The following is a 17,654-nucleotide window of genomic DNA, read 5'->3' as shown; positions in this document are numbered from 1 at the left end:
AGACTGTCTTACTGAAAGGCTGCCAGGAACACTGACAGGACTCCACCCCAACTCCCTTTCAGCTGACACTACCTGGGATTACACTTGAGCGGTGTAGGTGGAGGAGGGGTCAGTAGTCCCAGAATGGGACAATGGTGGGTTGCCATGGTTACGCCTCATTGACTCAACAGTTCATCCCATTCTTGGACTAGAGAGTAACTTCAGAGTAGAGGGCTCCTGTAAGAACTAAAGAAACCCTATACACCAAACCTTAGTAACTGGTCTTTCACTCCAACAGTTCTAAGCCAGTGTCATCTCAGCTCGGTAGTCTAGGACAGTATGTTATCTTGGTCAGGGTTACTGTAAACAGTGCTTTCCACATGGGCCTTCAGATTAGCCAGCCAGCCAGCAAAGGAACAAGAAAACATGAGTGGCTGGAGTCTCCAAGTGATTTGTAGTGGAAGACTTAACTCCTTTCAGTTCGAAAGTGTTGGGGAAGTTCTCAGAGACTGTACCACACAGGTGGTACCTATTGGCCAGACACACTTCACCTGAATGCAGGTGACATTCCTGTATGCACACGTCGGCGTGCAAAAAAAGCAGAAGCCTTGCACGGGAAGGGAGGCAATGTGAACCCAAATCAAAGTATTCAAAGCTAGGGTGTGTTTACTGCCCGATGCTGGCCGGTTTGCACCACCCAGCTCAGCTGCCGAACCGAAACATAACTCTGAGAAAACTGCTCTGCATGGTGTCCGGCTTCTGCTTGAGAAACCTCCAAACAAAAGCCAGGCATTCAAGCCAGAAAGGATGTTTTACCCCCACGTGAATGAGGTCTGGGGTGGGGGTGGGGCAGAAGAAAGGCTCAACTTTTTTTTTTCCTGTCTACTGGGAAGGAGGATCCCTTTTAGAAACACTTCGTGTTCAGGATTGTATTCTTTGGGTTTATAGAAACAGGAAGTGCTGAAAATGTCAGACATCATCCAAAGTAAAGTTGCAATGGCTTCAGCAGGGAACTTAGGGGAGTACTTTCGGCCTAGGAATGGACAGTATCCTCAAATAGCGGAATACAGAGTTTCCCATCCTTCACACAAGAGCTGTGTGTAACAAAAACAGGACAGTGAGCATAGGTACGGTCTAGTTGAAGAGCCTCTGACGTCATAATTCTTCCAGGCCATAACCATACGAATTTGATCATCAAGACAACAAATCGCTATATACAGGAAAAATAAAACTCCCACACATGTAACTTTCAAACCCTCCTCTGTTTTGTTTTTTTGTGGGTTTTTTTTTCTGTTTTTTTTTTTTACACACAAAATATGAAACTCATGGTTTCAACAGATCTGTCTCTTTCAAACACTGAATGAATCATTTCAACATTCATTTTTCTTTTGTGCAATTTTTTTAGAAAAATTATCTGTACCACCCCCCAAAGTGAGTGCCTCGACCCTCCCCCCTCCCCACCCCGGCTGCTCAAATTGGGTGTACTTGAAAGAAAACAAAACAAAACACTTTCCATAAGGTATAGCGCTACAAGAAGAAGCCTATCAGTAAGGTAACATTTGAAGCGAGGTCATCTATGTGAAAGAAATCTCAGCTCCAGAGTAGAGGTGTGCAAACTGTTTGGAGTTGCCTTAGGAACAAAAACAACACTGTTCATGAACAAGGGAGGAAACCAACCCAACTCAACAGGTCATATGCATGTGCTTTATATTAAAAAAAAAAAGTAGATTCTCTATAGTTATTACTCGATTTTTCCTTAAATTCTCTATTTCAGAAATTCTGGCTTCAAAACACAAACATGGAAGCAAAGAGCTTTGCTCCACTTTTAAAACATCAAAGTATGATTCTCTTGCCTTTCATCTCAACCACCAAAGAAACTGGATTAGACCCTGGAGACTGGAGGCCCTGTATTCCCCTGGAATCAAAGGGGGTGAAGGAGAAATGGGGAGCGCAGAGGGCTTCATGAGAGAGTGGACCAGTTGGTTGAGTGGCTCAGGAAACAGTTGCCACACCAACGGACTCAACTCAAAAAGTCTGGCTTTCTATCCCAAGAGCTCTACCTCCTCACCCTGTCTGAAGTGGGTGTAGTGTCTTCCCGAGAGTCTACAAAATAGGTTTCCTTAGTAGTCACAGATGTTACAAGGTATTGTTAATTGTTTCCTTAAAAGGAAAAAATGAAAGAAAGAAATAAAAGAAAAGAAAGGAAGGAAGGAAGAAGGAAAGAAAGAAAGAAAAGGAAAAAATGAAAAAGAAATCCAAAGCTAGGACAGACACAGATTTTGGCAACATAATTTCAATAAAGATCAAACTATGTGCAAAGAGTGGATTTTTCTGATTACGAGGAGCTACTGAACGTGCAGCATCATATTGCAATCTGTGCAGAAGCTAAGGAGCAATCCACACGGTGCGGGGAGATCCAAACATTCCTGGAAATTGTACAACCCTACTCCAGAGCAGTCCAAAGTGCTGTTGCTGAACACATCTGTGTTCCACACACACACACCAGCCCCATCCCTGAGTAAGAGGTGTGGAAGGGTCTGCAGGGTTCCTTGCAAGGGAGAAGGAAGGACGCTGCCACTTCCTCGTGGGGTAAGGGGGGCGGGGAGGAACCCAACAAGCTCACCTAACAGAAAACATACAAGGTCAGGGTTCAGAGTTAAGGACATTCTGTTACCACCACCACAAAAACCAGGCCATTCCAAACTGAGTTGGATGAATCAAGAAAAGAAAAATGTGACCAACATAGAAGATTATCCTGCAAGCTCCCCCCACCCTCCCCCCAAATGCAATTTGGGTTCCCACCTTTAAAAAGATTTGAGGTAAGTGGTATCCGTGGCCTTCTCTCCCCCAATCCCCACCCCATCCCGCTGACCCCAAGGTGGCCCAGACAAACTGAAATAATTCTAGAGTTAAACAGTCTAAGGAACAGTCACTTTATGTATTTAGAAATCCCTAGAAAGAGGTCCTTGTTTGCTGATTTCTTATTAGTAATATTACTATGTTTTTCTTTTTGCCCTGACTAATTTCTTGGTGATTGTGTTCGTTGTAAACACACACAAAAAAAAGGCCTGCTGTTACTTTGTTTAAAAACGGAAAGCAGGAAAGAGGAGAATGAGAGACGGCTCTTGGTAAATATTGCAAAGAAGCCAGGTACAGAGGCATGTGGCTGATCCTTGTCCGATGAGGGCCCCGCTATTCCTGTGCTTCCCTATGCAGCTGATCTCAAGTGCTCTGGGAGCCTGGAGGGCCCCACCAATGTCTGCAAATTGGAGGTGGCTCCTGCCTCTGTGTGCTCTTCCTATTTGAAGAGAAAGCCATCTCAGGGGAATGTGACTGTGGTTGCCAGGTGATCCCCCTCCAAAGTCATTGGTGGGCATGCTCAGAACACGCACATATGCAATAAGTTGCTTGTGTCAAAGGCAGGGATCAAAGTCTCAAGGATACAGAAGAGGCCGAGAATAGGTTGATCGAAGACCACATCCAGAGTGTGTCCTAGGAATCAGTCTGCCTCCTCGCTGCATTCCAGCTTCATTACAGAGCGAAGAGCCTTTGCAGAGTGCAAGGATAGGCCTTCGAGGGGCTTCCCTCAGGCCTCCTTGGCTGGCTCTTGCTGTGTCCTGGTGATAGACACTACTCCAGTACCCTGTTAAGGGGGAAGCAAGGAGGCTCATCTCTCCTGGCTCCCTTCCTCCAACCTTTCTCTGGCCATCGAGGAGAAGAAAGATCAGGCCAGAGAACAAGGAAAAGGCCAAAAGGTAATGAACTTTAACTAGATAGCACACTATTGGCACACAAAGTATTGCACATGCTAAGGGAGCCAGAGAACAAGGTGGGACAGATGCTTCCAGAGAACCAATGGTTTGTATAATTCCTATACCTGAAATAGAACCACAAAAGTTATGATATTCCTATTGCTCTAAACCATGTGTTTTTACCTGTTTTAGTGTCAGTTTAGTGGATGCAGTCAGTTCAGTCCTCCAAGTTAGCCAGAGAGCAGTGTGTGTGTGTGTGTGTGTGTGTGTGTGTGTGTGTTTTCTGAGCTCACAGAGGCTGTTGTAGATAACGGCATACAGTGCGCCTCTGTGGCAGCCTCTGATTCCTCTCACCATTGAAGGTTTAAAAAAAACAAAAACAAAACATCTAGTAAGTGCCAGTACCCTGAGCAGTTATAGGGAAGATTAAGCTAGAGAAGATTAAGTAAGGTCTCTGAATTAAAAAAAAAAAAATCAGCACTAAATGAGCATCTGGTTACAAGAATAGGTCCACCCAGCTCTGCAAACATGCAGGTGGAGGGGGGATGAAGTTTAGGGAGAGGCCAGCTATTCTGGACCTACTCAGAGGTTTTTGGTACATCCCAGAAAACAGTCTATAAAAGGATCATTAGTCCCAGTGAAAGCCACTGTGAGTGGGAACTGGACAGCCAACAGGTGGGTTGCCAGGGGGAGAGCTCAGTCTGCTTTTTTGTTTTTTTGTTTTGGTTTTTGTTTTGTTTTGTTTTTTGAGAAATGGAAAAAGTTTTTTTTTTTTTTTTTTTTTCCTTTTAATGGCTAAAAAGAAAAATCAAATAAGTACTTATTTAGGTTAGTTGCAGTCAGCCAAGTAAGAATGGTAAAAGGAAAAAAAAAAAAACAAAAACAAAAACAAAACAAAACAAACAAACAAAAAAAAACCCAAAAAACTTCTCCCTATTTATAAAACTTGGTTTAAGGTACTTAAAGACACACTCAGAACCTACCGATGGTATTTTGACCTCTGGGAAAGAAAACTTGTGACTTTATGAAAATACCCTTCCTGGGGTTTTGTACCAAACATTAGATCTGACTTTGATCTCAAATAGAAACCTAAGTTTCTAAAAAATAATGTGAACACTTTTTTTTTTCCAGAAATGAAAATACTTGCTTGCATATGTAAAGTGTCTGTATGGAAAAACTCTCAATGGCTCTGAAGACGACTCTCAGACCTGGCTTCTGGTAACAGATGTGTAGATGACAAAATGAAGTCTCAAAGGGACAGAACCTTCTAAGAAGGGCCTAGGGTCTAGGCAGGTTAGAAAGTGATTTTGCTACATTTATTTATGCTCATTCACCCCTCCCAAACCTTTCCCACAATGTTATTGGATAAAAACTGCAGGAATATCACACAAATTATAGACTCAAGATGTGCAAATTGCAAAGTTCTTTAGAAGTTCATCCTAAAAACACTGAATAAAAATCGAGTGTCTTTTCCTTTGTGTCTTTTCTTGGTTTCTCTGCCAACTGCGTACGCCTTTAACTCTCTCTCCAACATCAAAGTGACAAGTGCCTGCCCTCAGGTAGTACTCGGTGGTCATATATTGTCACGGGCTAGTTCATAATTCACATTCATCCCTTTAAACCAGACTGGAGCCTTCCATTGCCAGCTTGTGAGCAGTCTCGCAGAGCAGAAATGTAGTTACAGTGTTGAGAAGAAAAAAAAAATCAAAAAAGCAACTTAGGTTTGTCTTTTTCTTTTTTCCCCCAAAGAGTCGAAGGTGAGATACAGTACTTGTTGGGTGGCAGGCCAAGACGCTTGTTTAAGAAGCCTGCACAGCATTTCTAACTGTTTACAGGATAGTAACAGATGAGCCTCTTCCAGATCTAACTCCTCATGTCAGACTGGGCTTGAGGAAAAGAAGCGGCACCCGAGTTGTCCATAGTCATGAACAGTACCAGACCTAAAGGATGGAAAAGATGCTGCCAGCTCAGCTCTGAGAACCACCTGGCTCTCTCGGGAGGCAGGAGGGGACTTGCATTTTCCTCTTGGGAGCAAAAATCAATGTGAATAACCTGATTGGTTTTCCTCACACTGCGCAGAGGCCAGTGTGGGTGCTCCCTCTGTCCCCCAGCCCCACTGCTATCTGCCTGACCAGGAGTGACCTGAGCGAGGACTTCCCTGCCCACCATGACACCCGGTGATGTCATTGTACTGGCAAAGCAGAAATGAAATCACAAGTGGCAGCTGCTCTTAAAAAACAAAAACAAAATAAAACAAAACAAAACAAAAAAAAAACAAAAACAAAAACTCAGTGCAGTCAGGCCCCATGGGGGGAAATATATATATATATATATATATCTATGATTAAAAGTCGCTTTTTTAATTGTAAAATATGTTGGAGAGAACCACGTTCTTTGAAACTAGTTTCCCATCTACGATCTGCTGCCTCCTTACAAATGCCCGGAAACTGGGTTCCTGATGACTTTACATGTGGGAAACCCAGGTTCCCCAGTCCCACGCTGAAAGTGAGCAAGTGAGGGAGACAGAGGCAGAGAGACCCTCACTCACCCCCATGGCACCCACGCACCCCTTCACAAAGGACGCACCCAGACACAACCTTGCAGGTTACCTCCCACTGAATTTGCTCTTGAAACCAGTGGGAGCTGACGCTTCTCTACTCTGTGCTGCTGGAAAAGGCAGGCGCTGGTGAAGCCACACCAGGGCCACCTAGGATGCCCTGGAGCTCCATGGCCACGGTTCGGACCACCCTCCACCCTCCACCCGCCAGCTCAACAGACACTTGCAGACAATGCAAACGGACCAGTCTGCTGCCACACACCTGTTTGACTCTAATGACAAGGTTAGAACACAAACCTAAAGAGGATAATATGTAAATACTGTGTTATTTAGCCTACAGTACAGTAATCTGGATACAGACAGCAAACGAGGCGCAGGCCTCTGCTGCCCGCACGGTCTCTACTTGCCCACGTTAGATCGGCCTTCGATGCAGATCTTAACCTCCTGAGGAATGAGCGAAGGCTTGGAAAGAGTCAAAGGTGGCTCGTCCTCCGATTTCTCCAGTTTCCGGGTTTCCGGCGCCGACCACCTCCTCTTCCTCGTGGCTGTGGGCTTGCTCGGTTCGATTTTGGTGAGGAAGGGTGCTGCAGGCAATCCTATTTTTTCTGGAAACTTCAGTTCGCCGTTCTCAGAGAGCACCTGGGCGCTCCTCAGGTTGATTCCGTTTTCCTGCTCGGCATATCTGTGTCTGCTGCCGGCCAGGCTGTCGGTCTTTGCGTGCTTCAGCAGGACGCTGGCAGGGTCCATGGGCTGGCCCTTTTTAACAGAGCCATTCTTCAGGTTCTTGAGGGTGAGCGAGATGCAGACGTCCCCAACGGAGAGTTTGGAACAGGGCAGATCAAAGAGCTGGCTGGTCCGCTCAGGACAGCAGGATGACCAGCCCTGTCCAAAAACAAAAAAAGGATACTCTACCAAAACTTCAACACTGACCTGTGGGAACAGAAGCAGAGGGAAGAAAAGGGAAGGAAACATGAGAAAACAGTTCATATGTAGTTTTTGCATGTGCATGCACATGCATGTGTGTGTGTGTGTGTGTGTGTGTATGCACATAAACTCGTGTATGTACAGAGGCCAGAGTTCAGCCTCAGGTGTGAGCTCTTCAGACAGCTACGTTTTTTCCCCTGGTATTGGATAACCCACTAAAACCATCTGGTACTTTCTCTCTTTATGTACACAGGTGTGGGGCCATCCATTGGAACAAGGGAAACTTAACAGTGGCTATATCCTTAATATCAAAACCATAAAGGTCAAAGTGTTGAGTGCTCAGCCCTAAACAGGAAGCTTCATGAAATGGGTACAGGGAACATAAGAGACAGACGGTGGGAGAGGCACTGAGAAAAGCTAGCTTCTCGTCAGGTTACTGTGATTCCAGCCATCCCCCCCCACCCCTCTTTTAAAGTAGGATCTCTCAAAGGTCCAGAGAGGATCAGGTGCTCAAGGCTGGTTGCCCTGTGAGCTGGGAGGATTCTATCTCTGGCTCCCCAGCGGGTTCGGAGATCACACATGCTTGCCTCCACACTTGGCTTCTTTTTAACATGGGCCTGGGGAATCAAACTGAAGTGGTCCCTTTGTAAGGGAAGAACTGTGCCAGCCAAACTCTCTCTCTCTCTCTCTCTCTCTCTCTCTCAATCCCCCTGAGTGTTTTATTTAACACAGACACACATGGGCTGGATAAGAAGAGAAAACTGAGAGTTTGTTTACTAGCCTCTCACTCTTAATGCAGTACTCTGGACAAAGGATGCTAACTGCAGCCACAACTCCTCTTGCCAGAAGATAATGTGACACAGGAAAAGTCCTTTCAACATTCAGAACACTTGACTGAATACCAGGTTTGGAGGGGGGTCTGTTAAAACCATCACTTGTCTCCATCAACCACAAAGTGCCCACTTGTTAGGCTCAGTAGGTGACTCCAAGGCCCAGCTAGAGCCATGCTAAGTACTGGTCAGACCAAGTGTTAGGTAAGCTCTGCGGAGAAAAGTGGGTACCCGTTTGTCACTGGATTCCTAGCTCCTAAGGGGGAATGAGCATGATGCTTGGAACCAGTGCTCAAAGAATTTGGGGGGGCATCATCTATAAGGACTGGGACCAGTAGGAAGTTCTTTCTTGAACCTGAATGGGCAGTATTAGAGAACTTTTTCGAGTAGACACTACGGGGACAGATATGGTCCGGTCACCAGGTTGTTTTCTATGCTACAGTCTCATGTTCCACCCCTACGTTCATCTCAATATATTACCGAACTTCCTTTCTTTACTGGATCCGTAGAACATGGAAGGGTGTTTTAAAAAGAAAAATCACAGCACATGTTATTTGGAGGGAAATCTCATTGCTCTGGGCTATTTTAATCATATTAAGGCTGCTACTTTTTTTTTTTTTCTGCTCTCTCTGCCGTGGCTAGCAGTTAATACGGACACTCACTAAACTTGTTAACATGCTGAGAAGTGTCTATGGAGTGCTTGGCCTTAAGTAGGAAATCCATGTCAACCCCCTGCCAAGACTCTGAGACCATCCCAGAAGAGGGCAGCAGAGAGACGTAAGAGCTGGGAGATGGGAGGAGTGCTGGAAAGTGCTGTCTTTGGTGACATGACCTGGCCATTGTACCCACACATTCACAGCAGTTATGATCACCTGCACAAGGTTCTGTCAGTATAATTGTCAGCACTAAGTGGACTTAGTGAGTTACAAGAAGAAGAAAAAAGGAGACAAGGTAGACAGAAGTGTGTTGCGCTTGCAAATAACCAACATGCATGGCTTAACGTGTCTGAGATAGTGAAGCAATGCATAAGAGGGTTTCTATGACATTTGCTTTCTGAGTGCCAACTATGTATCAATTGCTCCAACTCACAAAGGCACATGAAACGAATAGTACCATTTCAGCCATCTAAATGTGTAAGTAAAACCATCTTTCTAACGTTAGTTATTAGCCAATGGAATTAGAATTAAACTTCAACACTCCCTCGCATCCCCTTCCTTCTATATTCTCCTGAATTCTACCTACATGACATTACAACATGGTTAAGAGGTGACTTAACATTCCTGTGACAGACAACAGTTTCAACTAAGCAAGACAGACCTTGAAGAGGGACTTGCATAAGACAGAGGTCCTCATCTTCTGGAGACCGGTATCTTCTCAGTGCTTTATAGGTTAGATACTGGCTACCTGTTGTCTGAATATACATCCATTCAGATGTCTCTGAGAGAGACAGACCTCCTGACAGTGGCTCCCTTGTTCCCTCTCCGATCCTGATTTTTCAAGTCCTTCAGCTCCAAACCCTGGAAATCACAATGTCCTCTCGTTCTTCTTTCAAATACCCACATCCAGATCCCAGATAAATGTGGCTGGATTCTCTTCAATCATCTAGACAGTTTCTCATGATGTTTACCACCTGGGTTTTGGGCCAAGCCCTGCATGTCACTTGGAGAAAAATGTCACCAGAACAAGCTTCACAGGACCCAACTGACACTGCTCCTCACTACACACAGGAATATTTGTGTGTGTGTGTGTGTGTGTGTGTGTGTGTGTGTGTGTGTGTGCTTCTTTAACTCTGAAGACTTCTTTAACTCTTACCTCCTACACAGTGTGTACACTTCTGGCAGTGCCCCATCCATCCCTAACTTCCTTCTTGTAAGCACTGTATCTTCCCCAGAACGCTTATCTTTTAATGCTCTATCTTTGTACTTTACTCCTAGTGTTTCTCACCTATTCTGTAAACTTGCACTGCTATTCCCAGAATCTAGGATGCTTTCGGATAGAAGAGAGGCTCAGTAAAACTCTAAGAAACAATTTGACTTCTAAAGGGAAAACACTGGGATGGTAGAGGTGACCAGTAGAGGGCACTGTTTAAAACAATGGAGAAACCACTTTAATTAACTATATTATATATATTTTTAACTTTAAATCACTGCTATCCCAGTGGCCCTTTTTCCAGGGCCCATGTCTGCCCCATAGACAGCTTTCTGGGCTGGCCCACAGCTATCTCCCTTAGAGTTCCTCTACCAGGCACTAAGGAGTCATAATTTCACAGGGATTATGTTTTAATTTTTCTTTTCCTCCGTTCCTTCCTTTCTCCATCAGAGATGCAAACATTTTCTAGTATGATTTCGATTAAGCCTCTAAAGACAGTGAGTCTCTTGGAAGAAGTATCTGTCATTTTTAGGGGTCTGTCACCTCCGACCTGCCTCTCCCCCTTCCCCCTTTCCTACTGCCCCACTCAAGACACCCCCAGCAACCTCCCTCCTACAGTCACTCCACTGAAATCTTCTCGTCCAGTTGTCCTGGATGGAGAAAGCCAGACGTGAAGGTAGTGAGGCTTCACTTCCTGGTTTATAACCGTGCATGTATTAATTACATCATAGCGAGGGACCAGCTTTGAACACTTAGCTCTTCAGTGTGAGAAATGCTATAAAATCCCAGTAATGAGTTAGTCAACAAGGACTGTATCTAAACACTATGCACAGACAGATAGTTCTGTTGTTTGATTGCATATTTCAATCTTAGATTAGTGCCATGCCCTTACACACGCATATGGACTTTTCACCAAAAGCAGGGCAGAAGGAAGAGAAAACGTCTGTTGTTTAAACACATCTCTTCTTCCTTCCTGAGACTCCCTGTTTCCACAAATATGAAGGGTGTTTGCTTTACCAAGCATTCCTCTCTCTCTCCCCAAGTTACACCATCTCCCCCTCTAGTTCTTCCCGGAGCTAGAAACCATCAGCTTTTCTAATGCTGCTTTTAGTGAGTAAGTCTTGCTTTGGATCAGATTACTAAGCTTGGAGCTCCTGATTGCCCATGGAGTGAAATTACAAAATCTTTTTTTTTTCCTTTTCTTTTTTTTTTATCTGCTCCTTTCCTCTGAGAGGGATCTGCAAGACTATGTTCCCAACAAGAAGCAAAGCAGAGCACTCTACAGTGAGGATGAAGGGGCTGAGAGGGAGTTACTGATTTCAGTGTTTAAAAATCATTAACGAAACCCATCAAGTTCTCTGGTGAAGCATGAACAGATCTGGGAGTATTCTATTTAAAGCATCTAATCACATGACCTAGCCTCCTGTGGGAGCATTTTGGGACTGCTCAGAAAACCCACATCAAACACAAACCCTAAGTCACAGGTCAGGGCATAGCTCTGAGATCTCTCCAATGGGAAGATTCCATCAGGAGGCCGATGCTTGGCTATGATGGACACTGGCCGTCAATGACCTCACAGCTGTTGCTGCGACACTCTGAACTGGATGGCTTATATGCTTTCTATTCCCATGTGACTTAACATTATCGGTTAGAGAGGTAGCTTGGTGACAGTGTTTGCTGAAGATGCATGGGGTCCTGGATTCAATCCCTAGTAAAGACACACACACACATTCAAAACAAACAAACACAAACAAACAAGCCACTGAAGATAATAGTAAAAGAAAAGATCTCATATTTAGTCTTGAAACAAAAAGTAAGAGTGATCAAATCCCCAACGACACATGGAGGAAAACCTCAGACGCATACTGTCGACTGACAAACGGAATCCTCTGTGATCTCAACTATAGATAGACCATTCTGCAAGGGGGCAAAACTAGAAACAGTGACGATTAGCACATCTTTGTGCTCTGAAGTGTGACACCAGGGGAGGGGTAACATGAGAAGGATTCTTAGAGTGGTAAGACTATTCTGGATGGTACCGTAAGATGGACCCTGGCTACAGGGACCACTGCATTTATTAAACCTCTCAAAAGGCACAAGTCAGAGTAAATTCTAATCCAAAATGCGAGCGGTACTCAGTAACAAACTATTGATACCAGCTCAGCTATAATAAATTTAATACACGGCGTAAAGGTTTTTGATTTTTGGTTTTTTTCTTTTTATGTTTGTTTGACAGGGTTTCTCTCTGTAGCACTGGCTGTCCCGGAACTCACTCTGTAGACCTGCCTGGCTCCAATTCAGAGATCCACGTGCCTTTGTTTCCAGAGTGCTGGCATTAAAGGCATGTGCCATCACTGCCTGGATGGTTTTATATTTTAATTGGGGGCTGGAGAGTTGCCTCAAAGGCTAAGAGCATGTACTGTTGCTCTTCTAGAGGGTCTGAATTAGATTCCTAGTACATATGTTAGCTATAACTCTATTTCCAGGGACATCCATGTCCTATCTGGCTTCTGAGGACACCACACTCATATGTACAAACTCACACTTAAATAAACATATGTACTTAATTAAAGTAATAAATTGGTTTTTCAAGACAGAATTTCTCTGAGTAGTCCTGGCCGTCTTAGAACTTACTCTGTAGACCAGGCTGGCCTCAAACTTACAGAGATCTGCCTTCCTCTGCCTCCCAAATGCTGAGATTAAAGGCCTGTGCCACTATTGGCACACTAGAAATAATTTCTAAAATTTATTTTTACAACTGTTTATCTAGTGTGTGTGTGTGTGTTTGTGCATGCATGCACACTCTTTGTGGAGATGTCAGAGGACTGTTTGTGGGAGTTGATTCTCTTCTTTACCATGTGAGTTCTGGGACTGAACACACCTTTTTTGGCTTGGTGGCAAGTGTCTTTATCTACTGAGCCATCTCACTGGTCCCCAGCAGGAGATTTAACAATAAAGAGAGAGAGACGAGAACTTCTATGTATACATAGAATCCTGAGAGCAACCTTGGGTATTCCTTGGGCTCTGTTCACCATTTGTCTGTCTCTCTGTCTGTCTGTCTGTCTGTCTGTCTGTCTATTTTTGAGACAGGGTCTCTCACTGATTTGGATCTAGAGTGGTTTAGGCTGGCTAGTCAAATGAGCCTCAGGGACCTGTTTATGATCTTAGAGTTCAGGAGTCTGAGGCAGGAGGACTGCCAAGAATTTAAGGTCAGGTTGGATGACTCATTAAGACAAAGTGAAATAAAGCCAAGCCATCATGACCATGGTCTAAAGCAACCTTGTTGTCAAGAATAAGACCATCAAGTAGGGGACACTTACACCCCCAAAAGACTGAATAGCAACATATTTCTTCTCTTTAATAACTATGATGCCCAGGCTTCTCTCAAACTTCTAGGGTCAAGTAATCCTCCTGCCTCAGTAGCTAGGACTACAGTCCTGTGCCACCTCATGGGTCAAAAGACACACAGACAAGAACGGTTTGATGTGGTTTCCTAGAGGGAGCCTTTTGACATCAGAACTGAGAGGACATAAGGTACCATCTACAACTGGTCCATAGATGCAGCATAGGGCCTTCACTCAGGCCACCAGCCATTTGTGTCGTCATGAATTTGGTCTTGTTTCTACCAGCCCGAACAGTAGATGCTGTTGAGCATGCTTCTAAGGTAGCCAAGGGACTGACTATTCTGGCATATTTACTGCTTGCATGAGTGCCTGGACTACTTTTAGGATCCAGCTAATCCATTAAAACATTGCCACCAGTGACTCACAGCCCACAACAGTCAAACGAAGAAACAGTGGAATGAGAGAAAAGCCATCAGTCTGCACTTGGCGAGCACAGCACTGCAGCCCGCCATAGTTGCATGTATACCTGCCCACCCCTGGAGACGAAAGCAGCAGTGACTACTAAGGAGCCACCAAGGAAGCAAGGGAAGCAATCACCTCAGGAGGACCTGGGAAGTGACAGATAGCGCTAATAACACAGAGCTCAGCATCCAGGAGAGCAGCAGCCAGAGCCACTTCCCTCTGGCCAGAGCACTTTACAAAGGGCACACTTCATCCCGGTTGCTCTTCAGAATGGCTGATGTCTAGGAGCCCAGGGACAGAGATGGGCAGGTTGCTCCCACAATGAGACACCGAAGGACAGAAGCCAAAGGCAGCCAGTGGTGTGCTCTTGGACAGGAACTCTCCCAGTAGTGATATGGCTGCTGATTTCTCGAAGGCCCTTTATGTGTACACACATGCTCCTGCTGCTCTGAAGGGCTGGGCCTCTGGTCCTCACTCCTGTGCAACTCCTACTGCCTGCTGGATACCCATGCTTACACAAGCTAGCGTGTCCATTTACACTGCCTAGTAGAAGTGGGAACAATGGCCTTCCTCAGCACAGGGGCAGACAAGGAGGCAGGCAGGCTCTGGGTGGCTTGTTCAGTGAGAAAGCCTTCTTTCTGACTAGTGTTGAGAAGACTTCTTTCTGGAAATTATTTTCGGAAGCACGCAAAGGTGCATTTTCTCCTTAGAAGCAAACCTCTTCTTTTTCAGGGTCAAAGCTGCTTACAGGATATTGGATACTGTGCCCAGTGCCAGGGCTGCCGGGTATGGGGGGGGGGGGCAGAATCAGAGTGAGACATCTTGGGCTTGAAGTATCTACAAATGCATTTCCCCATTTTATAGCATGCTTCCTACTTAGCCATACCACGATACTAATTCTTTTTTTTCCTTTTCCCCTGGATCCCATAGCTCAGACATGTTCTAGGCTTATGGCTCAATACCCAGAGAACAGGAGGTGGGTTATATTTTTGGGAACAAACCCAAAGAAAAAAATCTGATGCCCATGGAGTTCCCAGGCTGAACCGAGACACAGCAGGAGCATCGTCCCCGCCTTTGTGGAGTGTGTCACTTGTCCACCTAGAGAGGAAAGAGGCTTGCTTTCCTCGGCAAACACAGTGACAGGGACAGATGCTTATAGCCTTCCCACAGCGCTGTTCTACAAGGGTTTAACAGTAGCGCACTATGTAGCACAGCCACGGAGATGGTGGGTGACGGACACAGAAAAGCATTTTCCTACTATATTACTTCTTCCTCATCATAAATGCCAGACAGAGGCAACGTTAGAGGCATCTTTTCACAAGAGAAGTTAGGATTCAGCTCCTTAAAAACAGCGGCCAAGGGCGTGGGATCATGGCTCCTTGGGTAAGGGTATTTTGCCATGCAATCAAGAGAACATGAGTTTGCATCCCCAACATCTACGTAAAAATCCCGGGTGGCTATGCATATTTGTAACTCGAGCATTGGAGAACAGACATTTGCAGGGCTTGACCAGACTAAAGGAAAGAGTCCCCATCTGAAGGTAGTAAGACAGGGAGGGAGAGAGAGAGGTAAAGAGATAGACAACCAACAGCCTTCTCGTGGGTCTATGGGCTTTTCCACCTACACTCTTATACATATAATGTCCCCCACACACACTCACACACTCAACAACACAGACCCCTACTTTTTTTTTTTTTTTTTTTTTTTTTTTTTACAATATCCATGTCTGATTAGCTGGTTGTCACTGGGATCTCCCCTGAATATACTTTTAACTTTTGATCACTGAAGCAAATTAAAAACAACCAAGTTTTTTCTGTAAGACAGGAAGCCAAAGGCTTAAAACAAAAACAAGCAAACAAACAGATGAAGGTGAAGGAGAGAAAGCTTTTTAGTACAGTTCTTGCCTGGTGATGTACAAGGAGCTAGACCCCAATACACACACACACATACATACACACACACCATAGAAACACACCATAGACACACACACTTACACACTATAGACAGACACACACACACATGACAGAAACACACACACATAAACTCTACAGGCAGATAGACACATACACACTATACATACACATATCACATAGGAGACAGACACGAATGTACACCACAGACATATATATACACATACACTCCATAGACAGACAGATGGACCATACACCATACACAGACACACACATATACACATATACAACATAGATACACATATACAGACACCACATACACATATGTACACACATAGACAGACAGACAGAAAAACTCACGCAAAATTGAAAAATCCAAAATAACAATGAAACGCAAAACCAAACTCTACAAGCAGAGTATTTGTCTTTCTACAGCATCCTGTTTTAGAGGAGAGAGAGCACGCCATCAGCCCGGGGTTGGGGCCATTGGGAAAAGTCCCTTGCCCCACACAAATGCACATCTGGGCTTCAAGCTCTCCTCACCACCCGCAGTGTTCTCTGGGAAAGACCTTGAAGGTTGTCTGAAGCCAACCATCCTTGCAGGTCTCTGCTCCTGCAGGATTTATGTCCCGGGTCACAAAGCCATTTCTGTCTGAGAGAAACCATCTTCCTTCTACTAGTTCCCTAAATGATTTTGTGAGTTTTGCCCCCGAAGTCCAACAATTTTCTTCTCTCTAGAGTTCCCGGTGGGTGCTGCTGTGAGCTGTAGCTAACCAGTTGCAGAGACGTGCACATCTGCTCAGGGTAGGGAGAAAGGTCTTCATGGAGATGCTGGGGAGGGAGGGCAGCCACTGCAAGATCAGTTAAGTCTGCTGTCATTCTTTCTCCCTTACCAGGCTCCCACTCTCTCCCTTCTGGCCCTGTGAGTCCAAGCCTGCTACTCGTGCAGGCAGGACTTGTGGAGCACTTCAGCTGTGATGATGTCAGCCGATCTCTGATAGGCTTCTAAAATAAAGCCACAAATCACTGGTTGGGTCTGCACTTTGTGCTTTGATTTCGGTGGCCTCAAACCCAAGAAGTCTCATTAGCAGACCACAGGCCTCCGGTCTAGCTTTGCAATAACGTTTTCTATCGCAGGAGAGACACGGATAGTCTGTCTGTTCATCACGCTGCTGGGACTCCCGCTGTCAGAAATGCTGTGTGTGTGTGTGTGTGTGTGTGTGTGTGGTGGGGGAGCAGGGACTGACCTCACAGGGAAGCCAGACTCTTCACAGTTTCTATATTCACTTTGGAGAGTTCTGAGCAGGGGCAAACACACAGAGACTGCCGGGTTCAATTCCCAGCCTGATTGCCTCTGGTCAGAATCTAAGAACTAAAACCAAGGAAGAACACATCTTGGTTTACTTCCGTGATTCACCTAGGGCGTGAGAGCCCATCGTGCCGATGTCATCTCACGTGAGAAGTGAGCAAATAGCCTTATGTGCTCTAAATAAACACGCCACTACCTTCTCCTCAGAATCAGAACTTTCCAGAAAACTTTCTTGGTCTTGCCAAATACTGAATGACTGTGGCATTTATCCATACAGAACATTCTGGGTTAAAAGGCTTCAGGGAAGCAGGGCCTGTGACCTCCACCAAGATCCACATCTGGTCTTTTGGGAGATGTGCCCATGGTGGAGATGGGGCGACAGCCTGGCTTACTCTCAGCCATGCAGTCAGTAAAGCTGCTGTTCTACATGAATAGGCTCTGGAGTAAATGCCGGAAGATGATTTAATCTGGAAAGGAGGTTGTAGTTCAGTCAGGAGAGTCCTTGTCTAGCAGACATAAGGTCCTGGGTTTGATTCCCAATACTGAATAAACTAGGCATGGTGGTACATGCCTGCAATCCCGTAACTCTGGAGATGGAGGCAGGGGGATCAGAGGTTCATGGACATCAGTTAGATGCTGTAAAGCTGAGGACATACTGGGTGTCTGTGTTTTCCTACTTTGTGATTTTTGGCACCTAGTCTAGGTCATGTGGTATTAA

The 17,654-nt window shown here is 45.2% G+C and overlaps 1 protein-coding gene across 2 annotated transcripts in view; it reads right to left on the bottom strand.

Annotated features, from left to right (window-relative positions):
* Positions 1–2,790: 2,790 nt before the first annotated feature.
* ATXN1 (ataxin 1) overlaps positions 2,791–17,654 on the bottom strand; it is a 393,467-nt gene continuing 378,603 nt past the window's right edge. For both annotated transcript variants that reach the window (XM_080933829.1, XM_080933830.1), the window contains exon 8: positions 2,791–7,218. In XM_080933829.1, coding sequence (XP_080789955.1) covers positions 6,688–7,218 — 531 coding nt within the window. In that variant the 3' untranslated portion in view covers positions 2,791–6,687. The remainder of the gene's footprint in view (positions 7,219–17,654) is intronic.

The sequence above is a fragment of the Micromys minutus genome (genome assembly GCF_963924665.1).
Source record: "Micromys minutus genome assembly, chromosome: 1".
NCBI lineage: Eukaryota > Metazoa > Chordata > Mammalia > Rodentia > Muridae > Micromys > Micromys minutus.
This window is presented reverse-complemented; position numbering and strand designations above follow the sequence as displayed.